At 38.4% G+C, this 23,362-nt stretch overlaps 3 protein-coding genes and 2 long non-coding RNA genes across 5 annotated transcripts in view; 3 read left to right on the top strand and 2 right to left on the bottom strand.

Moving 5' to 3' along the window:
- Nucleotides 1-860: 860 nt before the first annotated feature.
- LOC144643067 (uncharacterized) lies at nt 861-2,641 on the top strand. The gene is made up of 2 exons (XM_078502206.1): nt 861-970; nt 1,246-2,641. The coding sequence occupies exon 2, from the start codon at nt 1,294-1,296 to the stop codon at nt 2,356-2,358; it is 1,065 nt and encodes a 354-aa protein (XP_078358332.1). The 5' UTR covers nt 861-970; nt 1,246-1,293; the 3' UTR covers nt 2,359-2,641.
- A 3,170-nt stretch (nt 2,642-5,811) lies between these two features.
- LOC144643066 (uncharacterized) lies at nt 5,812-10,010 on the top strand. Its single transcript, XM_078502205.1, has one exon. The coding sequence runs from the start codon at nt 6,401-6,403 to the stop codon at nt 9,698-9,700; it is 3,300 nt and encodes a 1,099-aa protein (XP_078358331.1). The 5' UTR covers nt 5,812-6,400; the 3' UTR covers nt 9,701-10,010.
- Nucleotides 10,011-12,019: 2,009 nt separating this feature from the next.
- Nucleotides 12,020-15,525, bottom strand: LOC144641795 (uncharacterized). Its single transcript, XR_013568622.1, has 2 exons — nt 15,201-15,525; nt 12,020-12,266 (listed from the first exon to the last, which is right to left on the bottom strand). It is a non-coding gene; the product is annotated as an uncharacterized LOC144641795 (long non-coding RNA).
- A 1,756-nt stretch (nt 15,526-17,281) lies between these two features.
- On the top strand, nt 17,282-18,457 carry LOC144643065 (uncharacterized). The gene is made up of 2 exons (XR_013568843.1): nt 17,282-17,628; nt 17,720-18,457. It is a non-coding gene; the product is annotated as an uncharacterized LOC144643065 (long non-coding RNA).
- A 1,688-nt stretch (nt 18,458-20,145) lies between these two features.
- Nucleotides 20,146-23,362, bottom strand: part of LOC144643058 (uncharacterized) — a 26,824-nt gene continuing 23,607 nt past the window's right edge. Inside the window, exons 10-11 of the mRNA XM_078502193.1 lie at nt 21,568-21,704; nt 20,146-21,016 (exon numbers count right to left, since the gene is read on the bottom strand). Of these exons, the coding sequence (XP_078358319.1) occupies nt 20,964-21,016; nt 21,568-21,704 (190 nt within the window). The 3' untranslated portion in view covers nt 20,146-20,963. The remainder of the gene's footprint in view (nt 21,017-21,567; nt 21,705-23,362) is intronic.

The raw sequence follows: 23,362 nt of genomic DNA, 5'->3' as shown, positions 1-23,362 counted from the left end.
AAAAACCGTTAGCGGCTTACTGATAACGCGTATAATAAATCTGATGCTGCGTGATCGATACTGATTTAACTGCCAGCTACGGGCAATATGTTTGATAGCACAGATTTGAATTAAAGATTATTCACCTCATTGTTGTTGGTCCGTTTCAGTTTTTTTTAGCGGTTATTAAAACTTCCCCAAACCCCCTTAAATGCAAAAACAATCCAAAGCAGTTTTACTTTTCTTCCTATTGACGAACTCGGTCGAAGAGTCAATGATAGAAATGAGAAATTAGCCCTCAAACACATTTAGATGATGTTCCCGAAAGCGCGCGCGTATGTGATCTGGCAACGTGTGCCCACGTGCGGAAAACACGAACTCTTATCTGACCTCTGCGGGGACAACTTGTGGCGTGAAAATATATTGACGTGGCAAGTCTTTAACACTTTGAAATTAATTTGCATCGAATCAAGTATTATAGTAAGAAAGCCAAGTTCACTCTACAAAATTTTGGAAATTGTCCGCAGGAAACTGTGACGCCCGTCTCGCGTGATTAGCACTTATTTATTAGACACATATAATGAGTGAGTACTTGATTGGTTTAGCGACTCACGCCGTCCAACACGCTCGTGGCGTTAATTTGCGCATAAATCAAACGATATTAGAGCAGTTGTCACGGAACAACCACAACAAATAGTGTTTGATATACGCTTCACTCCAAACGCAGCAAATGTATGAAAACTAAACCACACTAAGCCTTGATGGGATGCGATTGTTGCTGCATTTTGCTGGCGCATATATTGTGCCTAAGCTAATAAAACAATCAATTTGCTTATACCGTCATTCATGCTAATTGTAAGATGACAGCTTTTCCCTAGGGAAATGTCATTAATTTGCAATATAGCCTTTGCCACTCGTGGTTCGTGAACTCTTTCGTGATGTTTGAACAGTCGTGTTGGATTATAGAGTGACGAACAATCGCAGCTAAAAGGTAAATTCAGGGCAAGCTGACGTGACATTTGATTAGAGTAGATGGCATTTCGACAGGAAATTCATCTGCGAGTGATCTTGACAATTTTGGAAACTTGATATGTAGACGTAAAATATCCGAGAGGCTTTGGATAGTAGTTTCGAAACACTGAGGCCTGACCGAGCGGCGAAGATTAATTTTATAGTGAGCTTAAGTAAATGAAGATTGTTAGAGCAGGGATATTTACAGCTACATTTGAATAATGTGTTTCTGGTTATATTTATTACAATTTGAAGATCGTCAACTATGAAGGCCATCTCGAGGGAAAGAAAGCCAATATTGGGATGCCCATTCTCAAAGGCAGAGCAAGGACAATAAAAGTGGAACCTTCGATTCAAAACAAGACAAGGAGCACTTCAACAGAGAAAGACGCGAATCAAGAAGAAAGCAAAAGCGACGAAAAGGGAACCATGCCACCATATTTATCAACTCTGAAATTCCAGCTGAAGGATTTCGATGCGGACGCCATTCGACAATCGGACTATTTGGAAGAAGGAATTGAATATACTTCACTTCCAGCGCACAAAACCAAAGGAGCGCAAAGCATCACCTTACCCTTGAACATGCCTGTTGTTGAGAGCGAAAAACTGTGCTTTCGACGAAAAGGCGATAGCTCGCCGAATTTCAAGCGCCGGGTGAATAGTTCAATCGCGGACGATTCTAAGGTTTCACTTAGTGAGTCACACACAGAAGGGCAAGAAAATACAGCAAGTGGAAGTGTTGATGGCTTGAATGATATGCGTCCAACTTCAGGGAAATGGTTTAACGACATCGACAAACTTACAAGCTTTAAAGCTAAACACAGGCTTGAAATCTTCTCCAAAGAAAAGAAAGAAACTATAAGAGAATGGACGTCGAGTCCTAAGAAATTTTACAAGTGTATTTTGAAATGTAGACAAAAGCAATTACCTCGTAATGGTTACCGAACTACGAACCGTGAAAGAGATTCGAGACAAAAACAGGTTTCTTTTCCCGCCGATGTACTTTTGTTTTCTGCTATCGAGGAAAACGCAGCTAGCGAATTAATTGAAATAATCACAACTCACAAGGTCGATGTGAATTTGTGTAAAAATGCGCGCGGATTTCCTCCGCTTCATCGAGCTGTACAGCGCGGTGCTGTTGACTGCGTGCGGGCTTTACTAACTCATGCAGCCGATGTTAATTTAAGGGACTCCAGAAATCGCCCAGCAATCAATTTTGCAATTTCAATGCGCCAGTTCGAGTGTATTGTGCTTTTGATCGAGTCAGGAGCGAGCGTAGAGGAATACACAAAGCAGCGCTTGCAAGAATACGAAGACGTTCAGGTTTTATCAAAGAGTTGTTATCGCTCTTTTGAAGCCAATGTCTGAATGACTAAGATCGCTCAAGCATGGCTATCCTTTTAATCGCCGGTCGGTTTAAAGGCCATATTGTCCATACGCCAAAAGCGCGTTTCAATGTACATGTATTTAACAAAATTACACCAAGTCTTTGTTATATTATGGCTTTTAGTCTTAGTATTTCCTACAGCGATGAAATATCGCGAATTTTGGGGCTACAAGTTTGTGATTTTCTCTTAAAAAGACAAAATCGAGATATTTGTATTATTAAAAATAGTACAAAATTTGGTTAAGTAAACGATTGTTCCTTTCACGTGTAGATTGTTTGTTTTTTGGTAAATATATTCATGTTCGTCATTTTTTTCTTCTGAATAAACAATGAATGTAGAAGCGACATCGTACCTTGCATTTTTTTTGTGAACAAAATTCTGTTCTCGACGCTAGAGTATTATTTCTCGCAGGCTAAAGAAAATGGTAGGAAATGATTTCAACAGTTTCCTGAATAAAATTTCTTTTCCGCAGGCATTTTAATTAGAAATGTAAGGACTATTATTAAAAAAAAGTCCCAGCCGCAGTTCGTTTAATTCGGTTGAATACTATGCAGGTATTACAAATGAAAATGCGAAGCTCAATTTGAAATTTTCAGTACATGTAGAAGGCAGCAAAATTTAAATTCTGTGTTTCACATGCAGAATATGGAGTCTAATTTAGATCGGTTCAGTTTCATAGTTCGTATTTCGTACGTGTGGAAATGAATTGTAATTCCCAGTTGAAATGTTGATTAGCTTTCACAGTGGGCTGTCACTGTGTATCAATTAACAAACTTTTGTACTCGTTTTTAAAAAGGAAAATGCACAGAAAAGAGTAAAGCAAACAAACGCTTACAAATTCGCCGGGGCGGATCAGAACCTGACAGGTGACACGTTCCCTGCAAGACAAATCTTTCTGCAACAGTGACAGAAAAACGGAAGCACAGTCTTGCTAGCTTGTTACACTGCTCAGCCGGGGCTTGCCTTTTGTACAGGAAAATGCGGTGCCCCTGTTTCTGTTTCAATACAGGCTTAACTCAGCTTTCAAAACAATTAACTTTACCAAGCAATATTTGCAAACGTGCAATTCCTTTTTTTTAAAAAAAGCAAGGATAGTGAGCAACGGGACACCGATACCTTTTTACTGCGATGAGTACTCTGTTGCTTAGAAACCCGTCAGGCGTGAGTTGCAGGAGGCGCGTGCGTGGAAACTTCGTGTGGAGAGAAATTCACCTCGCGCGTACTCTCCATTTGCGCTCACAAAACCCGCCCCCGAAACAAACAGGCAGTTAGAAAAGAGAGATAAATTTAGAGCTGAGAAAGGGGTCTTTTGAAGGTTAACTACCCAAGTGCAACGGTGTAAAATTAACATGAACTTCAAATGACATTGATAAGGTATACTGGGACTATACTATTTTTGGGCTGGGTTAATTCCACTCTTAGCTCGGAATTGTGAATTGATGAGAGAGTAAACACGCGTTGCGCTTTATATATCTTCCAGAAGGGCGGTTTGCACTTTGCACACGTTGTGCCCGGCCCCGGGGGGGGGGGGGGGTACTCCCATATGTGGCCTATATAGGTATGTGCCGCCCGATAGGGTATGGTTTTTGGGAGTCTTGGTCCTTAAATAGGGTATCATTTTTGCTCCTTTTGGCAATGTGTTCCCGGTGTGATCCTTAGATAGGGTACCTAAATTCTATAAGCTAAAATAAACGCCCGATTAACCCCAAAAAAATGCTTCTTAAAACTGAATTTTCTGTTCAGGTATTAGTAAAGCGATTTTATAAAGATTTGTGTCTTTCCGTGCGCGGTTAGCCGTTATTTGGGTCGTCACGGAACGCTTCTCCTCCCCTTGAATAGGGTGTCATTTTTCGGTTTTGGGCCTTAAAAAGGGTATCAATTTTCGCTTTCTTTATCCTTAAATAGGGTCAGGGTTTAAGAACCTTGGCGGCACACCCCTATCCGAAATTTATGGGAGTACCCTCCCCCCGGGTGCCCGGCCTGCTGCAATGAAAGTTTGAGATCTCACGCCTTTTAATGAGAGGCTAACTGGAACAGTTGACAAACTGCAGACGACTTACGTAGCCTGTGGTGGGTTTTATGGATATGTTTTTCAAAATTTAGAAAAAAAGATATCTTTTTTATTATTATTTCACAGTCAGGTCAATTGACCAAAACACAAGAGCGTGTTGCACTGTCGCAGCGTGATCCCTGATCATCGGATGTTAAAAAAAAAGAAGAAAAAAAAAACACAGAAAAATATAGTGGAATAAATTCCTTATTCAGTGATTTATAGATAATACGTGAGAACATTCTCGTTTCATTGCTCGCATTTTTCCTCGCCTTTGCAGGTTTCGTAAAAAGAAAACAACTCGTCAAATTTCCGATCGTAATTTATCAGTATCTGTAAAACATCGAATAAAATGTCCATTATTTCTAGGGCTCCATTAGAACGATGCAAATATTACATACAGCACTGGGAACTGCAGTTCAGTTCAATTTGTTTCATTTTTTTTTTTATTTTATTTTAAATAGCGCTACACTTTAACTTAATCAGTTTGAGGTTTTTCAAATCTCCTTTGACAAGAGGATAACGCCATTCCAGCATTCTTGATTGACGTTTTTATAGAGATAGTACAGGGAAGAGTTTGATAGGCGTGAATTCTTTGCGATTTTTGTCATTAATCGTATCAGCGTGTATGACAAGATTTAACAAGTAAGATGGGGCTTTATCACTGTTGTGGTCAGCAACTTGGCACCAACGGCCCAAAGGTTTCTGTTTCGTTAGGCTTGTCAGCTTTCACGACCAAAGGGCAATTGCTCAAAACGTCAACTTCTTACAACAGCCGTTGAGTAACTCAAGTTTCACGCAAATTAGCTCAGTTGGTTCGTTAGCTTTCAACAAACTATCCTGTCAGGTGTCCTGTCAGGTGTTCATCGCACTTTTAAAAGTTCCGTGCGTGATAAGAACACTTAGACCTGTAAAAAAGATTAGTGTCAAATAATGAAGATGAGCTCAGGCTGCAAAATACCTCAACAGGGGCACAAAAATAAGTCAAATTACTGGAACCTTCTTACCCGTAGATTTTTAAAATTACCTTATAAAAAAAGCCTCAAAATAATAGTTTTCTAAGGTCCAAAAATCCAACGAGGTGGTGCGAAGAGGTAATTATAGCTAACCTAACTAAAGAAACAATTCAGTGTATGTTACAGATTTGGAAAGATTGATTGCAGGTCATTGCAGCGTATCGGCTAGAATATCTTGTGCCAATTTCCAATTTTTTAAGAATTGCCGATTCGTGGCTTCATTCACACCTTCCCGACTCTTTTTTCCTGGGGAGACAAGACAACTTTGATAGATTTCAGTGTTGTAATAATGTTGTCGACATGATCTCGTCCGTAGTTTCGTAACGTCGTTTTTCGATTCGTGCAGGAATTAAATTATGCCGAAAATGAGAGTGTAAACGTAATGAGTGTAGCGAAGCAGTCACGTGTGACACAATGTCACTAAAACAAAGTACATCTCATTTCACAAGTATGTGCTGATGGACAAGGATTATTTTCAGACCTCTCAGATCTCTCAGATCAACAATCGATAACAACGTGCCTCAGCAAACAGCATTTTGAAAAATCCTTTCTACAAGAAAGAAAGACCGCGCTACGATCACAGCTGTCAGCCATTGTTCGCAGTACAGTTATCCCTTTACAATCAATTCACAAGTACATGTACGTAATCCATTTCGCGTCAACGCGCATGACAATGTGGTTGACACAACAGGAGGGCCTGCATGTGTCCCACGAGGATCATCACCCGCGTCTTTGACGATCGTTTCTGTTTTGGGACAGTCTTCGACATTTTGGGCAGGAAACGATACCATGTTTTTGTATTGTAACCGTTTGAAGAAAGGCAAAATTGTTGCAACAAAACGAAATTTTATACATGTCTTGTTTTAATTCGTGTTCGGTGATCAGTTGATGTTAAAAAATGAATATTTATACCGAGATGAACATTTGTTGGATTGCGAATTTCTAATTCACCAAGGATGGCAAGTGATGACAAGATTCTAGACGAGATACATTTTCTTTCCTGGAAAATCGAGGAGTTAGAAAGGAAGCTTGAAACCAGTTTAGCATTACAAGAAGACTTGGCAGCCACTCTGCTCCAAGAGGACACCTCATCTGCGGCATCAGTAGCGGCGATCAAGAAATTTGAGAGAAGGCACATCTCTGGTTCAAGCTGTTCAGAACCGATTTCCAGCGACGATGAACACAACGACTCGCACCGTGATGATACGATCTCTAAAGATTCAGAAAACGAGCTCGAGCGCAGCACTTCGTATCTCATTATTCCCGTCGGCAGCTACAAAGACAATGACTGTTATTCATTTCCAGCGGAAAAACAAACTTTCAGATGGTCAGAAATGGATGATAATGCGTGCAAATATGTCACTAGTGAAGACGCATTTAACGGCGATAAAGACGGCGCCACAGAGAACAAGCTCGACGGAAACAAGCGGGATTTAAGCATACCAAATGCTACTAAGTCGCCAAAATCGTTTGCAAATCAGGTGATACCGATACCGAGCCAAAGCAGATTTGGGACAAGCGAAAAGCAAATGTGTACTCAGTGGAATGAACGTGTTTCCGAGATAATTCCCTCGGAAGATTGTTTACTTAATTCAAGAGGATCGCATTCCATTGCCAATGATCTGTTTGAAGGGCAACGAGATATAGGAAGCGCTTTCGACATTGAATACGATCAAGAAGAACGCATGGTCTCTACAGATCGCAAAGTTTATAAGCCGTCTGCAAGCAGCAAATATGGCCTAACAATTGGCATAGCAACGGCTAAAGGGTCACCTCAAGGTATCATCCCTAATGATGTAAACTCATTTAGAAAAATTGATAAACATAGTACTCAACATCTTTCTGAAAGATTTCAAACTCATTTCGCAGACGACGAAATTAAGGAGCAGAGGGCAGTGGTAAAGCAATTGAGACCTTTGTTCAAAGAATCAACAACTCAATCAACGCATTCTTCCGATGAGGCAACATTTGATCACTTTTGTAATCACTCTTCAGATTCAATGCACTGTGACAGCGAGAAATACACGGACTACAAACAAAAAAGTGATTTTACATCTGATATTAGCGCTTTTTACACCGAAAAAGCCAGCCAATCGTCTTACAACGTGATTTATGTTGATTCCGAGCAATCTGAGCACGATCAGACAAATTACGATTTTGTTGACACTTTAGGAGAACGAGATGCATTCTATTATGAAAGGAATCCTGGCTCATTAAATGCAAATCTCAGTGATGCGTTTGTACAATCGTCTTCGGCAAACACGGAGCCAGACAGACAGCAAGCAATGGCAGATTATCCACCACTTGTGAAGAATGGAAAATACGAAAACGATGTTTATTTAGCACAGCAAGTGGAGCAATACCAGAACGGAAACCGTCGTTTTAAACAGAACGAAATTAATTGTGACGCTGCTGTGAGTAAGAAGCTTATTGAAATGCAAATACATCGCGCTCCAGCAGAACAAAGATACGAATATGCCAATTATACTAGTAAACGATTTGATGCTGAGAGTCTTTTAACAAACAATGGCGCTGGTAATCAAAGGGCCAGCAAGGAAAACGGCGAACAAGTTCATGATGTCTCCAGAAATGTAAACAACAACGGCGAAACTTCAAAGGCTGTACTATTTCGGGTAAACAGAACAAAACCACAATACCAGGAGGTCGATGGCCATATTTCACAGCTTGATGATCAATTTTTTGGCATTGTCGGCTATAACAATGATTACAAAGCAATTAACACTGATAGCAATGATAGGGCCGCCATCTACAAGACACAGCCAAAACCTTACACACAACCCCCCAAATATGAAGAAATTGTGCGAAATCGTGACCTATCAGCGCGAGGACCACACACGCATTCAAGACAAGATGCATTCCAGAATCATACAGAAAACAGAATTCCAGATGGTGTCACGCACTCGAAATTTCGCTTCGAGGCTGACGCTTTAACAGAAAGCGGATTGTCAGAGCCGTTGATGTCAGCGTTGAGCGACGATGTGTTTTTTGATAACACACCAATTCCAGCCTCGGCTAACCAAACGCCCTCAAGCAACATCAGTCCCTCTAACCACTCTGCAACGTTCGAGGTGTCAGAATCTGAGAGCTCTTATTCCTCTCTTACAAGCGTCAGTTCTAACAACGAAGGAATCTACCCGTGGAAAATTCGTAATGATTCGCTGTCTCGTCACGAATATAACGATAGAAAGCAGTTGGACAACCCGAAAACTGGAGGTTCATTCTTGGAGAGAAACATCCCTCCCACTTCAACTCTCTCATACTTGAGAGATAACGAGTCATCGTCCGACAGCGAACCCTTTGTGCGCAGCTTCAGGCTTTCACCCTTGCCGCGCCCTGCTCGCGCTCCATCTCTTCATGAACAGCTCATGGGGGACATTCTTCGGCGTGACTACATGGCCGGGCAAATGAGAGTTGCATCGCCAACTTCCAGTGTGGACACTAGTGATCTGTCTATGAATGACAGTGTTTGCGAGTGTCAGTATCAATGTGAATGTCAGACCGGAATTCCCTCCGCTGAAGACTTCAGAGAGGAACTGAAGGCCATTTCTACATACGTGTTGAATGCACGAAAAGAATCAGCATCCCTGTACAAAAGGCCACAAGTCAGATATTTCCTGGATGAAGAGCAAGGGGAGATGGACATTTTCGATGGCCGCCTTCAAAAGAAAGAAAACAAAGCCGTTCCTATGCTTGTGAGAGTCATTTTAAGACTTCGAAAACACTTCTTTGGAACATTGGAATCAAAAATTCCTTATGATAACAAAAGTCACAGCGATAACAATAACAATGAATTTTCCTTGGCAAAACTCGAGGAGCAAGCATTCAATGTGAAGCAACGTGGCCGAAAAATCTCCTTCTCACCTTCAGCTATGCTTCTGAGCGCGATTGGGGAGAATTCAGCTGCGGAAGTGAAGGAAGTCATTGAAAAGGAGAAAATAGATGTGAATCAGTTGAGTCCCAGTGGTCGCTCGTTGTTACACAAAGCAGCCGGCGCTGGAGACCTTGAGAGCATTCACACACTCATTCAATATGGCGCCATGGTTAATATTGTAGACCAAGATGGGTTTCCACCAATCCATTCGGCGCTTAAAAAAGCTCATTTCAAATGTGCTATACTGCTTATTGAATGTGGAACTGACGTTGCGCGGTATACAACTGAACGTATCCGGGAATTCATGGAAATTAGAGACATGACGTCAGGACACTTGCCAGTTCTCCTGAAAACAAGTTTGTGACGTCATGTGGCTAACAGTCACGTGCTTATTAGTACCTCAGGAGAAGTACCTGGGTTTACCCTAGACTTAAACTCAATTTCATTTCAAAAGCGGTTTTCTTGATAAATAATTTTTTACTATAACTGAGGACTGTCTAAATCAGTGTTTAACCCAATGTATTTATTGAAAATGATCGATTTCAGATGAAGTTAAGAAAAGATTGTATCATGGCGAAAAGGTGTGAATATGTGTTGTAGTTAATGTTTTGCGTCACGAGTCGGCTATGTTGTAGATTAACTTACTTAAACAATTTTAATTAAAAAAGATTGTATTTTAACTGCAGGCGTATTAATTATTATTATCTGCTCAGTTATCTGCATGCACAAGCATTGCAAAATTGAAACTCAGTACCTGATGGAATTTTGTTGGATCTAACGGCGCTTTTTGTTACCTGGTTGCGTGGTTGTAAGTTAGTTCAAATTTGTCCCGCACTTTTCGTATTTTAACTACGTACTGAACAATGAACAAAATTATACTGTATTCATGAAAAATCCAGTTTTGTAATTTTAGTACTGGATTGATTGAATCTACAGTCGACTCCCGATAACTCGAACCCTCGGTAACTCGAACCTCGCGCTAACTCGAACCAATTTTCGTTTCCCTTCAGGTCATTTTTTATATAATTTTTCCCTCAATAACTCGAACCATGTCTGTCAATACTTAAAAAGTCAAAAGAAACAGTGTACTGTACTTCAAAATGTTATATTTACTAGCTATTTATTTTGAAATAAAAACGTACACGCGTCAGAGCCGTTCCCGAAAAGACCCTAAAACACAAACTTTGCCACGCCATTGACGTAGCTTGACGTGCTACAGACGTTCAGTTTGTTTGTGGAGATTGATGCTTATTCTTTCAAATTAACCTTCGAAAACGTTTAAGGATTATCGCCAGGACGAATTAAGTTAGCATTGCTCGAAAAAGTAAATCGCATAAACTCTGCAGCAGCAGCCTTTATCGTTGTTCTCTTTGAACATGTTTGAAACCTACAACGTTCACAGCTGATTCGGTTTCATGTTACGTTACGTTCTGGTTTATACAGTGATTTAGAAATATATTGTTCCTTTTTTCTTTTGGCTTCTCTATACTCGAATTAAATTTGTTTAAAATGTACACTGGTCAACACGGTATGAGTAGAAAATCAGTAAACACCGTTTTTCCCTTATTTCCTGTCATTTGTGCTCAACTTCCGATAACTCGAACTCCCGATAACTCGAAACATTTTTAATTTCCCTTGAAGTTTCTAGTTATCGGGAGTAGACTGTATTTGCAAGCACGCTTTTCCTCGACATGACGCGCATGTAAGGAAATGCCCCATGTTACCTAGTTACATATCCTCGCTGAAAATCTCGGGCTCATTTATTTCCCTGGCAAAAATTAACCAAACTAAACCATGTGTTGTCTTGTATCCTACCACTGTTTCCTCACAATTTAAGCGATTTAAAGCCAATAGATCCGTCCACGATAACAAAAAAAGAGTTAAGGAAGGAGTTTCGCGCGAGTTTCAGCCTTCGACTTCCCTTACAAAATTGCTTTAAAAACACTCGAAGAATTTATTTGGGTTGGAAAGGAAATGGAAAGGACGAAAAGGGAGAGGGGATTGGGGAAGGGAGTAATGAGGATGGGAGTGACAAAACTGGGAATAAAGGGGGAGATGATTGAGGAGTGGGAATGGGGTCTGCCCGTATAAAAAAGTTCAAAGAAATCCCGAAAAATCCTCAGAAATACCGAGAATTCACAAGAATTATTCCCAAGATTTCCCGGGAATTTTCTTCACATTCCTTCGCGTTAATTGGCACAACAAATTCTCAGGAATTCCCGGGCTTTCTCGGGAACAGTAATGGACGAAATGCTGGCTCGATATTCTCGAGAATTCTCTGGAATTCCCGGGAACAGAAGTAGGTGAAAATGAAAGGTAATGAATTCGCTCAGATTTCCCGAGATTTCTCAATAATTCTCGGGTTTTCTCGATTATTCACGAGAATTTTCGTGAAATTCACGAATAAAATTTTTGAATTAGTTAAAATCAACGAAATTCTTGAGAATTCTCGAGAATTCCCAAGATGTGTCAAGACTTAATAAAATACTACAAAAAGGGAATTTTCATTGATGAAGCATTAAATTTATTAAAACATTTTCATTTTTCATCATTAATCATCACACTATTAAAGCCATAACAAATAATTCACAGCATGGATTGAGTAGTTGAATTTAAAAATATCATTGCAATGGTTTAGGTTTTTGCTGACCCCAGATACACGTACAAATTACAATACTAATAATAGATTTGACGTGAGAGTTTTTAATTATTTCAGTCTTATTGTCAGATTACATAGAAGAAAATTTGTTCCTCAGCTTTTCATACATGAACATTTACACTGTGGTCATCATTTTCATGCATACAAAAAAAGTATAAATCACAGCACTGATTAATTAGAAGAAAACATTTCTCTTAGCTGATAAATTGTCCAAAATCGTCTGCTTCTTGTGATCAGTGGAAAGGAAGTGAAAATCAATCCCTTATGATTTCTGCAAAAAATTGTAAACAGTTTTATAATTAATATTGATGAACAACAAAAGCCAGTGTATATTAAATCTGTAATTAACACTAAAAAGCAAGTTGTTTATAGTTATAGAGTTGCTTAGTGCCTACTGGGCATACAAAAAGCAATATGGGAAACTCCGTTATTTACCCTATTCTAACTACATGTACATGCAATTTCTGTATTTTTGTCACAATAATAAAAATTGACATGCACAAAATAGAAAACAAAACCTTTTTTTGGAATTTGCTTATCACAGCTTGGATTTTGCTTATCTCCAGCTCCAAATGCCAAAAAGAGTAAAAAGTTTCATATACAGTCCGACCTCTATTAAGCGGCCACCCTCGGGACTTTGAAAAGTGGCCGCTTCATAGAGGTTGGCCGCTTAATAGAGGTACAATACAAATTGGATAGGAATGGCAAAAACATGATTTTATTGACTTTATATAGCAAAATGCTTTTAAAAAGTGAACATATATGAAGATAAATCCAAAATTCATTGTTACAAAACATCAAGTGCATTTCCAGCCCATGCATAGTTCTAGTTCTAATTTCACTTCGTCACTCGATATGACCTCAGCGGCTTCGGGCGACAAAATATTTTAAATTAATTGATGTAGGCTAACTTTCTTACTTTTCTTTTCTTAGTGGGTCTATTGTACAAATATATTTCGGTTTTGAAGTCCCTTAAGGAAAATCTTGCCTTAAAGAATTGGATTTGCGAACACTCGAGACTGGAAAATGTGACTAATTTGGTCGCGCGCGAGGGGAGAAAATGAAAAAATAACAAAGTTCCAACATTGGAAATTCGCTCATTTTTTGTCAATCAGTAGAAATTTATCGGTAAAGTTGGTATATCCCGAAAAAAGTGGGGGTCACAGACCGTTTAAGAGAGGAAACTGCAAGCGAAGTTAACGCAACGGCTACCAACCCTATATGTGTTTGGAAAAGTTTTCTCAGCGCGCGCGCTCGTGCCTGACGTGGCGTGACGTTGCGACATGAATTACGTGCGCAGTAAGGATGCGCATAAACAATTAGCGCGAACGTCCTTAAAATAATGAATTTGGCCTGTCATCGTATCCGAAGATTCTTCGGAAATTATTTTGAGTCCTGCCACAGCACCACCTCAAATGTTAGGAAGGAGTGCATGTACACTACTGCTCAAATGTGTTTAAAAATATTATTTCTGGTCCACTAAGCCTTTAAAGGCTACATTTACTCTACATGGGACTAAAATGGAGCCCTTCCAAACTACATGTAAACCAGACTGGATGACCAGCCCGGTAGCGACTCAGATCTAAAACTGGACCATTTTCCATGCCAAACTGGATCCAGAATGGTCTAATATACATGTAAACAGAGGCCTATCAAGACTGATATCTGGACCTGATTAATTAAAAACTGGTCCCGTGTAGGCCTCAGCTGTGTGATCGATTGATGAACAATTAAATGATCGATTAAGCACTCACTCAGTGCCACTTATTTAATTTTTAAAGGTTCAGCGCTTATTCGAGAGCGGCACTCATTTCAACTACCAGTAAAACACTGAGGGGACACACACTAGGAATGCACAATTAAAATACATGTAATATAAAATTATTTCGATTGAAATACAGGAGGTAACATGAACACAGTTTCTCAGACTCTCTGAAAATACCCAAATTAGTGCTGCAGCGCTTAATTGAAAAAGGTGCTTATTAAATTAATTTTGGTAAAAGTGCAGCGCTTATTCGATAGCACCGCTTAATCAATCATATTCAAATACAGAATAGTAAAACAAAACTTACTACATGTACAATAACATGTATGAACGCTTGGCTTAAAGGCATGTACATGTATTTATCTCGTGCCTTGGAGATAACAGCCAATCAGAAGCCTAGAAAGCCATTGCATATTTTGCTGTGAATTATTTATATAATGTATTCCACAAAAAGTACCCATTGTTCCTCATGGCATTCAAGTTTTACAGCCAAAAGCCGGCAGCACACTCTATTTCTATACATTCAGCTCAATTAAGATTTTGTGAGAAACTTTGCCAGCATACAATGTAAATGGAGCAAAACAATCACTCGAATTGGACATTCTAAATATCAATGAAAAAAAAAAACAGGAATGGTTGTGTATTCGGCTAAACATTGTGACTGTTCTCTCATCCAAGCAAAACAAATATTCTAGAACAAGAATTATCATTGACTTAAACAGCTGTGTTATCATCAGGACAACTTATTAATACTTTATTTATTCTGTTGGCTTTTTCAAAATTGGACAGAGGAATCTAAACCAGATAGGGTAACATTAAAAGCTTTACAATAAGTTTTGTATTAAGTTTATATCTATCTGAAGTTGTACAGTTGTATGCATATGCAAAAGGCATGGGATAAAATAATTCAGCAAATATGTTTCCTCATGGGATACAGAAATTTTCCTTCTTTTTACTTGATTTTTTTTGTATACACACTTTTCCTAAAAGTCACTCGTGTGTATACTGAACAATCAAGTCACTTGTGGGATATTTCACGGTATGCCACTCGAAAATGTATCTTCGTAGAAAATGAGTGAATTCGAGCAAGCATGATAATCAAGAAACCCAATCTAAGAAATATTATGGCGAGCCAGACTCCTTTACTTTGTTTTCCCATACGAAAGTAATCGGAGTTCAGCCTGTAAATTATTTCGCAAGCTGCTGAACTGAACTGAATGTTTACGGTACGTTCAGTATTATCCCGATTTCACGAACCCTCGATATCGCAGATTAGTTCCGATTCCTAGAACAATTTTCGTTTCCTTTGTGTAGTACTTCTTCGCTATTTTATCCCCGATTTCTCCCTCGGAGTTCAAGAAATAAACAACTTATAACGGCTACAGACGCATGGCGCACAAATGATATATCATTTACGTACCTAAAACAATTCAAGCTCACCTTTTACGACGTCTGCAATCCACATGACTGGAAAATGCCTCTTTTGAAGGTGACTCGTCGATTAAGACACTATTTCAATTGGAATTTCGACCCAAACCAACGATGGTACAACTCTCAGCTCTTAAACGGCTGAAAATGGCCGACAGAAATTCAAATTTGTTCTCCGATGCATGAAGCCCGGAACGAATCATGGTCCTTGAAATTAATGATTAAACACCCACGTGACATTTGCGCGCCTAATTTGGTATGTTTGATTCGAACGTCAAGCGTCTGCGTTCTCTCTTGAGAAAAAGATTGCGAACAGAAGCTTCATTTTGTAAAGAAAATCTGGGATTCCAAGCAGAAGCCTCCTTTCGTGCATAAAGGTATGAGTCAAATGAACATTCAATTCGCAAATCAGTGTTTAAGTGCCGTCATTCGCCTGGAATTGACTTATGTTCGACTCGTGCAGATCGGTCTCCAATCCAGGTCGGCACAGCTTGTTTTACTGATTGCCTGTGAAATATCTTGAAGCCCTAAATTCTTAACCGGCTCATTAAATTTTAAAAATCGGTCTATTTTCCCTTAGATTCTTGGCGCACTGCACGCGAAGGGCGACATAGTTGTTCATTGTTGCAAATCGAGGATAAAATGGAGAAGAGACTGGGGAGAGGGAGATCAAACTGTATTCCCGGGAATTCTTGGGATGTTCGGAGAATGAAAAAACGAAACTTTTTGTAATCAAGAAAAAAATTGGGACGAATCAAACGTTTCTATTAAGGTCCCGAGAATTCCAAAGAATTCCCGAGAATGCAGGCTTTAAGGACGTGTAAAAGTGTATTCCTGGGAAGTCCCGGGAATTCTCAAGAGTTGTTTTAATGGTCAATATTCTCGTCTCAAAAAACCGCAAAAATTGCCGGGAATTTTTGGGCACCAAAGACGGCTATTAAAAATTGCCGAGAATTTCTGGGAAAACCCGAGAAATCTAAAGAATTCGCCAATTCCTGAAAATTCCCGAGTTTCATTTCGTACGGGTGGGAGGGGGATATTGCGGGTGAGGTAGAGAAAAGGGGGAGGTGTTTGGGGAGGGAGTAGATTATCACAATCATCCGTCTTTTGAGCGCCGGGTGACGCATAAGGCCTACACAATATCCCGCCAGTTGGTCCGGTCTTGTGTCGCCTTTTGGTCCCACCTAATGATAGATGAATTGACGCCCGCTCTTTTTTGGCTTCCAAGCGTCTGAACTCCCACCACAAAGGAGTCCCCCTCTTGCGATCAATAACCTTCTTCTGTATATTAACTGTGTTAGTTAATCTTTTTTTTTTTAATTTTAACCTTTTGTCCCCTCATTTTAGCTTAACTGATCTAAAACTGAAGTTCGTTAGCAGTAGTGAGAGATCCTTTTTGAAAAAACGAAATATACTATATACGGATCGGATGGGTATCATACTGGGCCCTGTAGATCTTTTATAGTAACAACACTATACGCTTAGCGTAATTTCTTTTCTTTATGTTCTGCGAATACGTTCTCAAACTCATTAATAGTTCATAAAGTTAAAACAAAGAAAATCATAACCGTGAAGGAGGTTTCGGATACCTGGTCTTAATTAGCATAGATTTTTACGATTTTATTTCGCTGTTTTTTTTTTTTCTCCGTAATTTTTGATTCGATTGGAAAGACATATCAAACACTCGAGACAATGTTTCATCGGCTGTCCAAACACCTCCAAATTCGTAAAAAAAACTCCGCTGCGCGCCTTTTTTACAACTCTCTTCTCGGTTTTTAGATATCTCGATGAAATACGGTCTCGTGTTAGATAGAGCGGTTTTCACTCAAGTGTCGAAAGTAATTCGCGTTTGCATCGGTTTTACATTACGTCCCTCAGTGATTGGTTTAAAATTCTCGCGCTACTTTATCAGCCAATCAGAAGTAAAACCAAAACCAATCACACACGTTTTCCCGCGCTTCGTGCCGGCTAGTGTATTTGCTTCGCGTTTTGATTGGTTCGCTGGATTGTCTATGTCCTTTGTGATTGGCCAGAATAATTACTTTGGTTTTGGTTTTACGAAACTCAGCTGAAAACTGCTCTATATTACATCAAGATCAGACTCGTACCCAGTCGCTTCTCTTGCTTTTTTAGCGGCGCGCAAGGCATCAAGGGAAGGACGAACTTATTTTGCGAAGCGACTGGCAGAAAACCAAAATTTTCTTGCACAAATTCGACATTTCTTGCAAGCATCAATATACAGCCGATTTATGGAACTTTTTAGACTTCTTTCTTCTTGAGTAGTATATTCAAGACTAAATATTAAGTTTGGACGTTATACAGTTCGTATTTGTTGAATTATGACAATATTTTCGAAGTCTGTTGCCATTCAAGATGGCGGATGCAGCTTCAGCTGAGGTCGAGAGTTTGGATATATCTTTCCACGAGCTGAATTACGAGGGTAAGTGGGAATGTTTTTACATCTATTTTGAAATAGTTTATGTTTTTAGTACGATCATTGTGTAAATTCCAGCCTATATTGATATTTTCAGACGATGATAGACCTGACGAACACTCAAAATCAAGTAGAACTCTCTTACAAGTACACATATACAGCTCGCAATACGATGGCTTCAAGTACACCAAGCCTACTAATTTGTAATTGTACATCATTTTGTATGTGACCATTTAAGACTGTCTCATAATAATTATTTTGTGCTCTTTACGACTAGTCATAGCTATTTATATTGGAACCAAAATTTTCTTTGCATATAAGACTTTAGGAATATTTTCAAAAATTTCAAAATGATTTGTCAAAGCATTAAGCCTGCATGGTTTTCATATGTTTTTATTAGTTGTAAAAGTCTTTTGAAAGGTCTTAGAATGAGCTGAAAATTCTCCCTGTATTTTACGTAGATACCTTGTGAAAGTTTTTTATTCTTCATTCCATTCTCCTAAATTCTGTGAAATTCTGCACAACAAGTCCCTTCCAGAACTTAGAAAAAATTTTTGGTTAACGATTCAATGCAATTAATGTTAGTTAGATAGTAGTGGTATTTAGACAAAGGGAAATGCACTATTGCAGTTTTGTCACAAATTATCTGTTTTTATTTTCATATGGACAGTCATCACAGACAAAATTTTGCATTTTTTGGATACTTTTGATATGACAGAAAGTGATACCATTTTAGTAGTGAATTTGCATATTATAGTAGAGGTTCTCAGCATCACCAGTGTTGTATGGCTTGAACAATAAAATCAAATCGCATGAGAGAATCATGTCAATCTCATACCTGTTGTCAAGTTTCCTAATGTTATGGCTGAGCACAAACAATATACCTGAGAAATAGTTAGTCTTAATTTAATACTACTACACAGTAGACAACAGGAAACAAAGAATCGGCAAACTTTAGCATATCTTGTTAGCTTATTATTTCACAGGTGTATTGTTTGCTCTCTATTTTACAGGTATATATTAGTATTTTCTTGCTTATTTATTATAGACTTGAAGCAACTGTGCCTATTCCATTCTTGACTTGGTATGCTTTTTCGGTCAGTGTTCAAAATGATGCAGATTTGTTCTCTGTCTGATCTATCAAGTTCTCTTGCATAAATCCATTGACAATCAGTTATTGAAAAAATCGTATGGCTTGCCCTTCAGATTTTAACTTGGCCTTTCCCAGCCCAAATTGCGTTGGAAATTTTTTGTTTAGTACATCTATTTTTACATTTTCATCCTTTGAAGGTAAATGCAGCTTGTTCAACAGTTAATTAAGTTTGAATTGATTTGGATTCTGGCAATTATCACACAAATTGCCACATGGTTGTGATTTGTCACTGTCCTCATCAAGATCTAAGGCAATGGCTCAGCATGCAGTATTTCACAATACTATCTAACATATTCTGAAGACATTTTTGGTCCAAGTCTGTTGTTCTGCTTATAAATTGAGTTTAGAATCTTTGATCTCTCCTCAAACCTATAGAATGCATGTTGAGGGCATACCATCTCGACCTGCTTCCTGGAAGTTATCCTCCATAGATTCAGGGATAGTGAGATGGATGACAAATCTCACATTTTTTGTCAATTCCCACGCACGCTTAAGGCTTTTGTGGTACACATTACAGTACATGTATAATTGTTACTGATATGTTAACATGTTAACAAAGTAAAAAAGTTACTATAGTTGGTGTGAATGAATGAAATGAATGAATGGATACTTTATTATAGTGTCAAGGTATTTAGCTTTAAAAAACTAATTGGAGACACTATTTACATTAAAATCTACTAAGCTACATTTAGGTTAAAATATTTACACTTAAATTCTGTGGAGTGGGGTTCATTTGGGGAAGGGAAATTACTATGATAATGTATAATATTGCAAGATACAGAATTTGATTTTTCTACAGAAATTGCTTGTAATGAATTAACTTGAATTAATGTGACATGAATTAAAATAACTCTAATAAATTTCAGAGACAATTGTTGTTTGTTAGCATGCATGTTATCATTATCAATGGAAGCTTTTTTTGTGGAAGATTTATAGAACTTCACAATAGATACTTGCTAAACAATAACGTCATCCTCTTCATAAAAAATCGATTGGCTAGAATATTATGGAACATGGATTACAAGAACACATGTTTCCACAATATAGTTTAATTATGAGCTCTAGTAATAATAATTAAGAGCAGAAATAGGTGCACAGAACCATAATGTACTTGTTTGGGAATTGAACCCAAGCTTCTTGAAAAAAAAAATCATAAAGTGTGCTGTCATCTACACCAACAAGAATTGTATAGGTAGGCCTGGTAGTGCACACCTACAGTTCTGCTATGTGGTTTTGATAAATATATATAAATAAGCCTATAAAAGACCTTTATATTGTGGAATTTGTTTGCTGATAGCTTGAAATCTTCACAAGTTGAAACCCTGTTTTCATAGCATATGTATATACAAACAAAAGCATAGAAACCAGTATACAGAACTACATCTTTTAATAACAAAACATACCAACTTCGCGCGTAAAAAGATTTCACAACAATTTCAACAGTACTGCTAGACTTGTGGAACCATACATTGGTCTGTATTGAACTTCACAACTCTGACGAGTCAACGATAATTATCTGTGGCCTACTACCTTTTTCGTAAGCTTGTAATAACCCTTGTGTTACAGGTATGTGCCATAGAGTTTAGCTGCTTGAGTTGCTGAGCTGCATAATTTTGCGATTATATGATCATATTTTAGTGGAATCGTGTTGAATCTGGAATTCGTGTCCTTCGCTCTTGGTTTCAACAAGGTTCCTTTCGTAAGTACATTCGGCCATAGCAATAAACTTAACTACCTTTGACTTGTACTCATTTGAAAGACTGTTTATACATGTTAGGGTTTCTTCTAAGTGATTATTTTTCAGAAGGACTCCTGCGTTTAGAATATCGTCTTGGTTTATATGGCAATTGTGACTAACCCGATAATGGTGGTCGATTCCATCACGAGAATAACAGAAAACACTCTCGGAGCAATTAGCGTGCGGACAAGGAAGATTACGAGCTAAAAAACAGCGCTGAAATGGCCTTTCTTCAAGTGCATTGTTTTTTTGCGGGAAAATCGGCCGCCATCTTGGATTCTTTTTCTGCCAGTCGTTACTTTTTCTACGTCCTTCCCATCATCCTCTTCGAACGTAGCCAAAAACGAGTAACGACTGGGTACGAGTCTGCATCAAGATCACCAGTAATCATTATAGTGTCCCATCATTTACAAACAGTAGGCATGCGGGTCAGTTCTTTCAGTCTCCATTTCAGCTGACTTCTTCACTTGCATCTGTTTGAGTAGCTACATCTGATTTTAAACCTGCAATATACAAACATGTTGAAGTCAACTTAAAAGAGGATATGATTTTTTTTCTTGTGACTAACAGCACAATAGAAGTGTTATCAGAATAGCGGAAAAAGTATTAAAGTATTATTTAGTGCATAGCCTCTTACAGGATCCTGAAGAAAGAGAATTTTAAAATTTTTACTGAGGTAAGTTCCTCAGTTCGCCTACTTTACTTCAGATATGAGTTAACACCCCATGTTATTAATGGAGAAAGAAGTCTGATGCATGATAATCTGATCCTGATATTCTTGCAGTCACCCCAAAACAAACTAGAATTCACTAATTCCGCCATTCCTTGGCCATTTCTCTGTGACCAAGTTCAATCGTACATACGGCATGTCAAGCTTTATCTTATTCTTTATTGGCTCGAGGATTTTTTTAAACTTATTGCGTGGTTCAGTGCATGTATAGCGTCGAAATATATCTTACGATTCGTGGAGGGTAGAAAGTTAAACAGCGAATTCATATATATTGCATCATCCACGAATACACTCATGCTCCATACTAGCTAATATTAATCTTACCATTTCGCTTAGTAGTATTGTGTGAGGTATCGAACATCAACACAATCAATAAACTGATAACAGCGAGTAAGCCTGGTACGATGGAAAACACAAGTCGTACATAGTCACCACACTCTTCACAGTCCTCAGATGCATCACTGCAAAGAGAACAGTTCGTGGTTATCACAACTGTTGTCATGAAAATACTAAAATCCAAAATCGTAAGACCCCTGAATTTTTATCTTTCACTGGCTGTTAGACGTCCTTAATAAATACAGTAGAACCCCGATATAACGATCATGGATATAACGATATTCCCGATATAATGATGAATATTCTATGTCCCGGCAAAAGTTACAGTAAAATGTATGGGACGGAACCCCGATATTTCGGTCTTCGATATAACGATATTCCCGATATAACGATGAGAATTTAGCGGACCGAACGTCAAACATTCCCCGATATAACGATATTATCAGTAGACAGTCACAATTTAAGCAAAATATTAAATTTAATAAAAAAACATAACAGTAATTGAGTAATTTCTAACGTGTCTGACAACAGCTACGATGACATAAGAAAAGGATACTGTATTCTAAGACTCTTTAGAGTACCAAGAGCAACTCATATCGTTTATGATATGGTTTATGCCTTTTACAGGGACAAGTTTGCTTTGGCGCAAATGATTCCAGTAGTCTTACACATAAAAAGAAATATTTTACCTTTCTTCAGGAAAAAAATTCTGTATGACGCGCGCTGACCAAGGCTCCTCCAGTCAGACTTGTTAATACTCCAAAGACGGAAAATACGAAACCAGAGTTGCTCTGAGAGTAAATATCGTTCATTGTGATTTGAGGTGATTAAATGAAAAAGATTGTTAAACAAACAGAAAATAATAAAATCCACAATGCACGATAAAGTGAACAAAGATCCAGTGCTATTTTATTCACTAGCATAGTTATTCCATAGTTAACGAGCAGATCATTAGTTTAGGTTATTATTTTTACAATAAGACGAAAGATGAACCACAATAATTACTATTGAAGACCCCACTAGTGGACTTACTTTGTTGTCTCCAATAAGTTCAGTTGCGAAGCTAAGTGCATTAACAAACATGGCGGAGAATCCAAACCCCAGAAGAGCAGCGGCCGGGTAGGTTAGCACTCTGGTGGACTGGGTAATAAAATAAAACCACACGCAAGATCCAATCACAACAAGACCAGCCAAGATGAACGACCGCTGAAATTAAATGATGATGTCTCAGTGTAGAAAGTAAAGCAGTTATATTATTTGCAATTCACTTTGTTGTTTCTTTAGTTTTGATTGATCGAAATTGCCGCCAATAGATACTAACTCATCAACTGCCTTTAACAGGCCATAAAGTTTCAACCAAAAGAAAGCTGCCATGGGCCATTAGCTTTAATCACCATAGTACTGTTATACACCTCGAATCGTTGACCCATGAAAAGCATAAACCATGAACGATGCGACCCAATTAATGTTTATTGTAAAATCGGAAAAAATAATCGTTGTCCGTGACGGAATAAACATGATCATTAGACAGGTTGCATAAATCATGCTTTAAAGGCTCTCAAAGAAAGAAAATATCTTGATTATCAATGGAAGGAACATAACTAAGCTTACCAAGACTGTCTACCCACAATACCAGTGGGTCATATCGTTTATGGTTTATGCTTTTTTCAGGGACAACGCTTATTCAATTAGGTATATACAAATTTTACATTACGTCTTCTTTCAAGGTTACTTATACGTTTACGTCATCCTTGAATTAAAGTTCATTTTTTCAGTCCCATAT

Source organism: Oculina patagonica, chromosome 2, assembly GCF_052425735.1.
Source record: "Oculina patagonica isolate OP01 chromosome 2, crgOcupat, whole genome shotgun sequence".
NCBI lineage: Eukaryota > Metazoa > Cnidaria > Anthozoa > Scleractinia > Oculinidae > Oculina > Oculina patagonica.
This window is presented reverse-complemented; position numbering and strand designations above follow the sequence as displayed.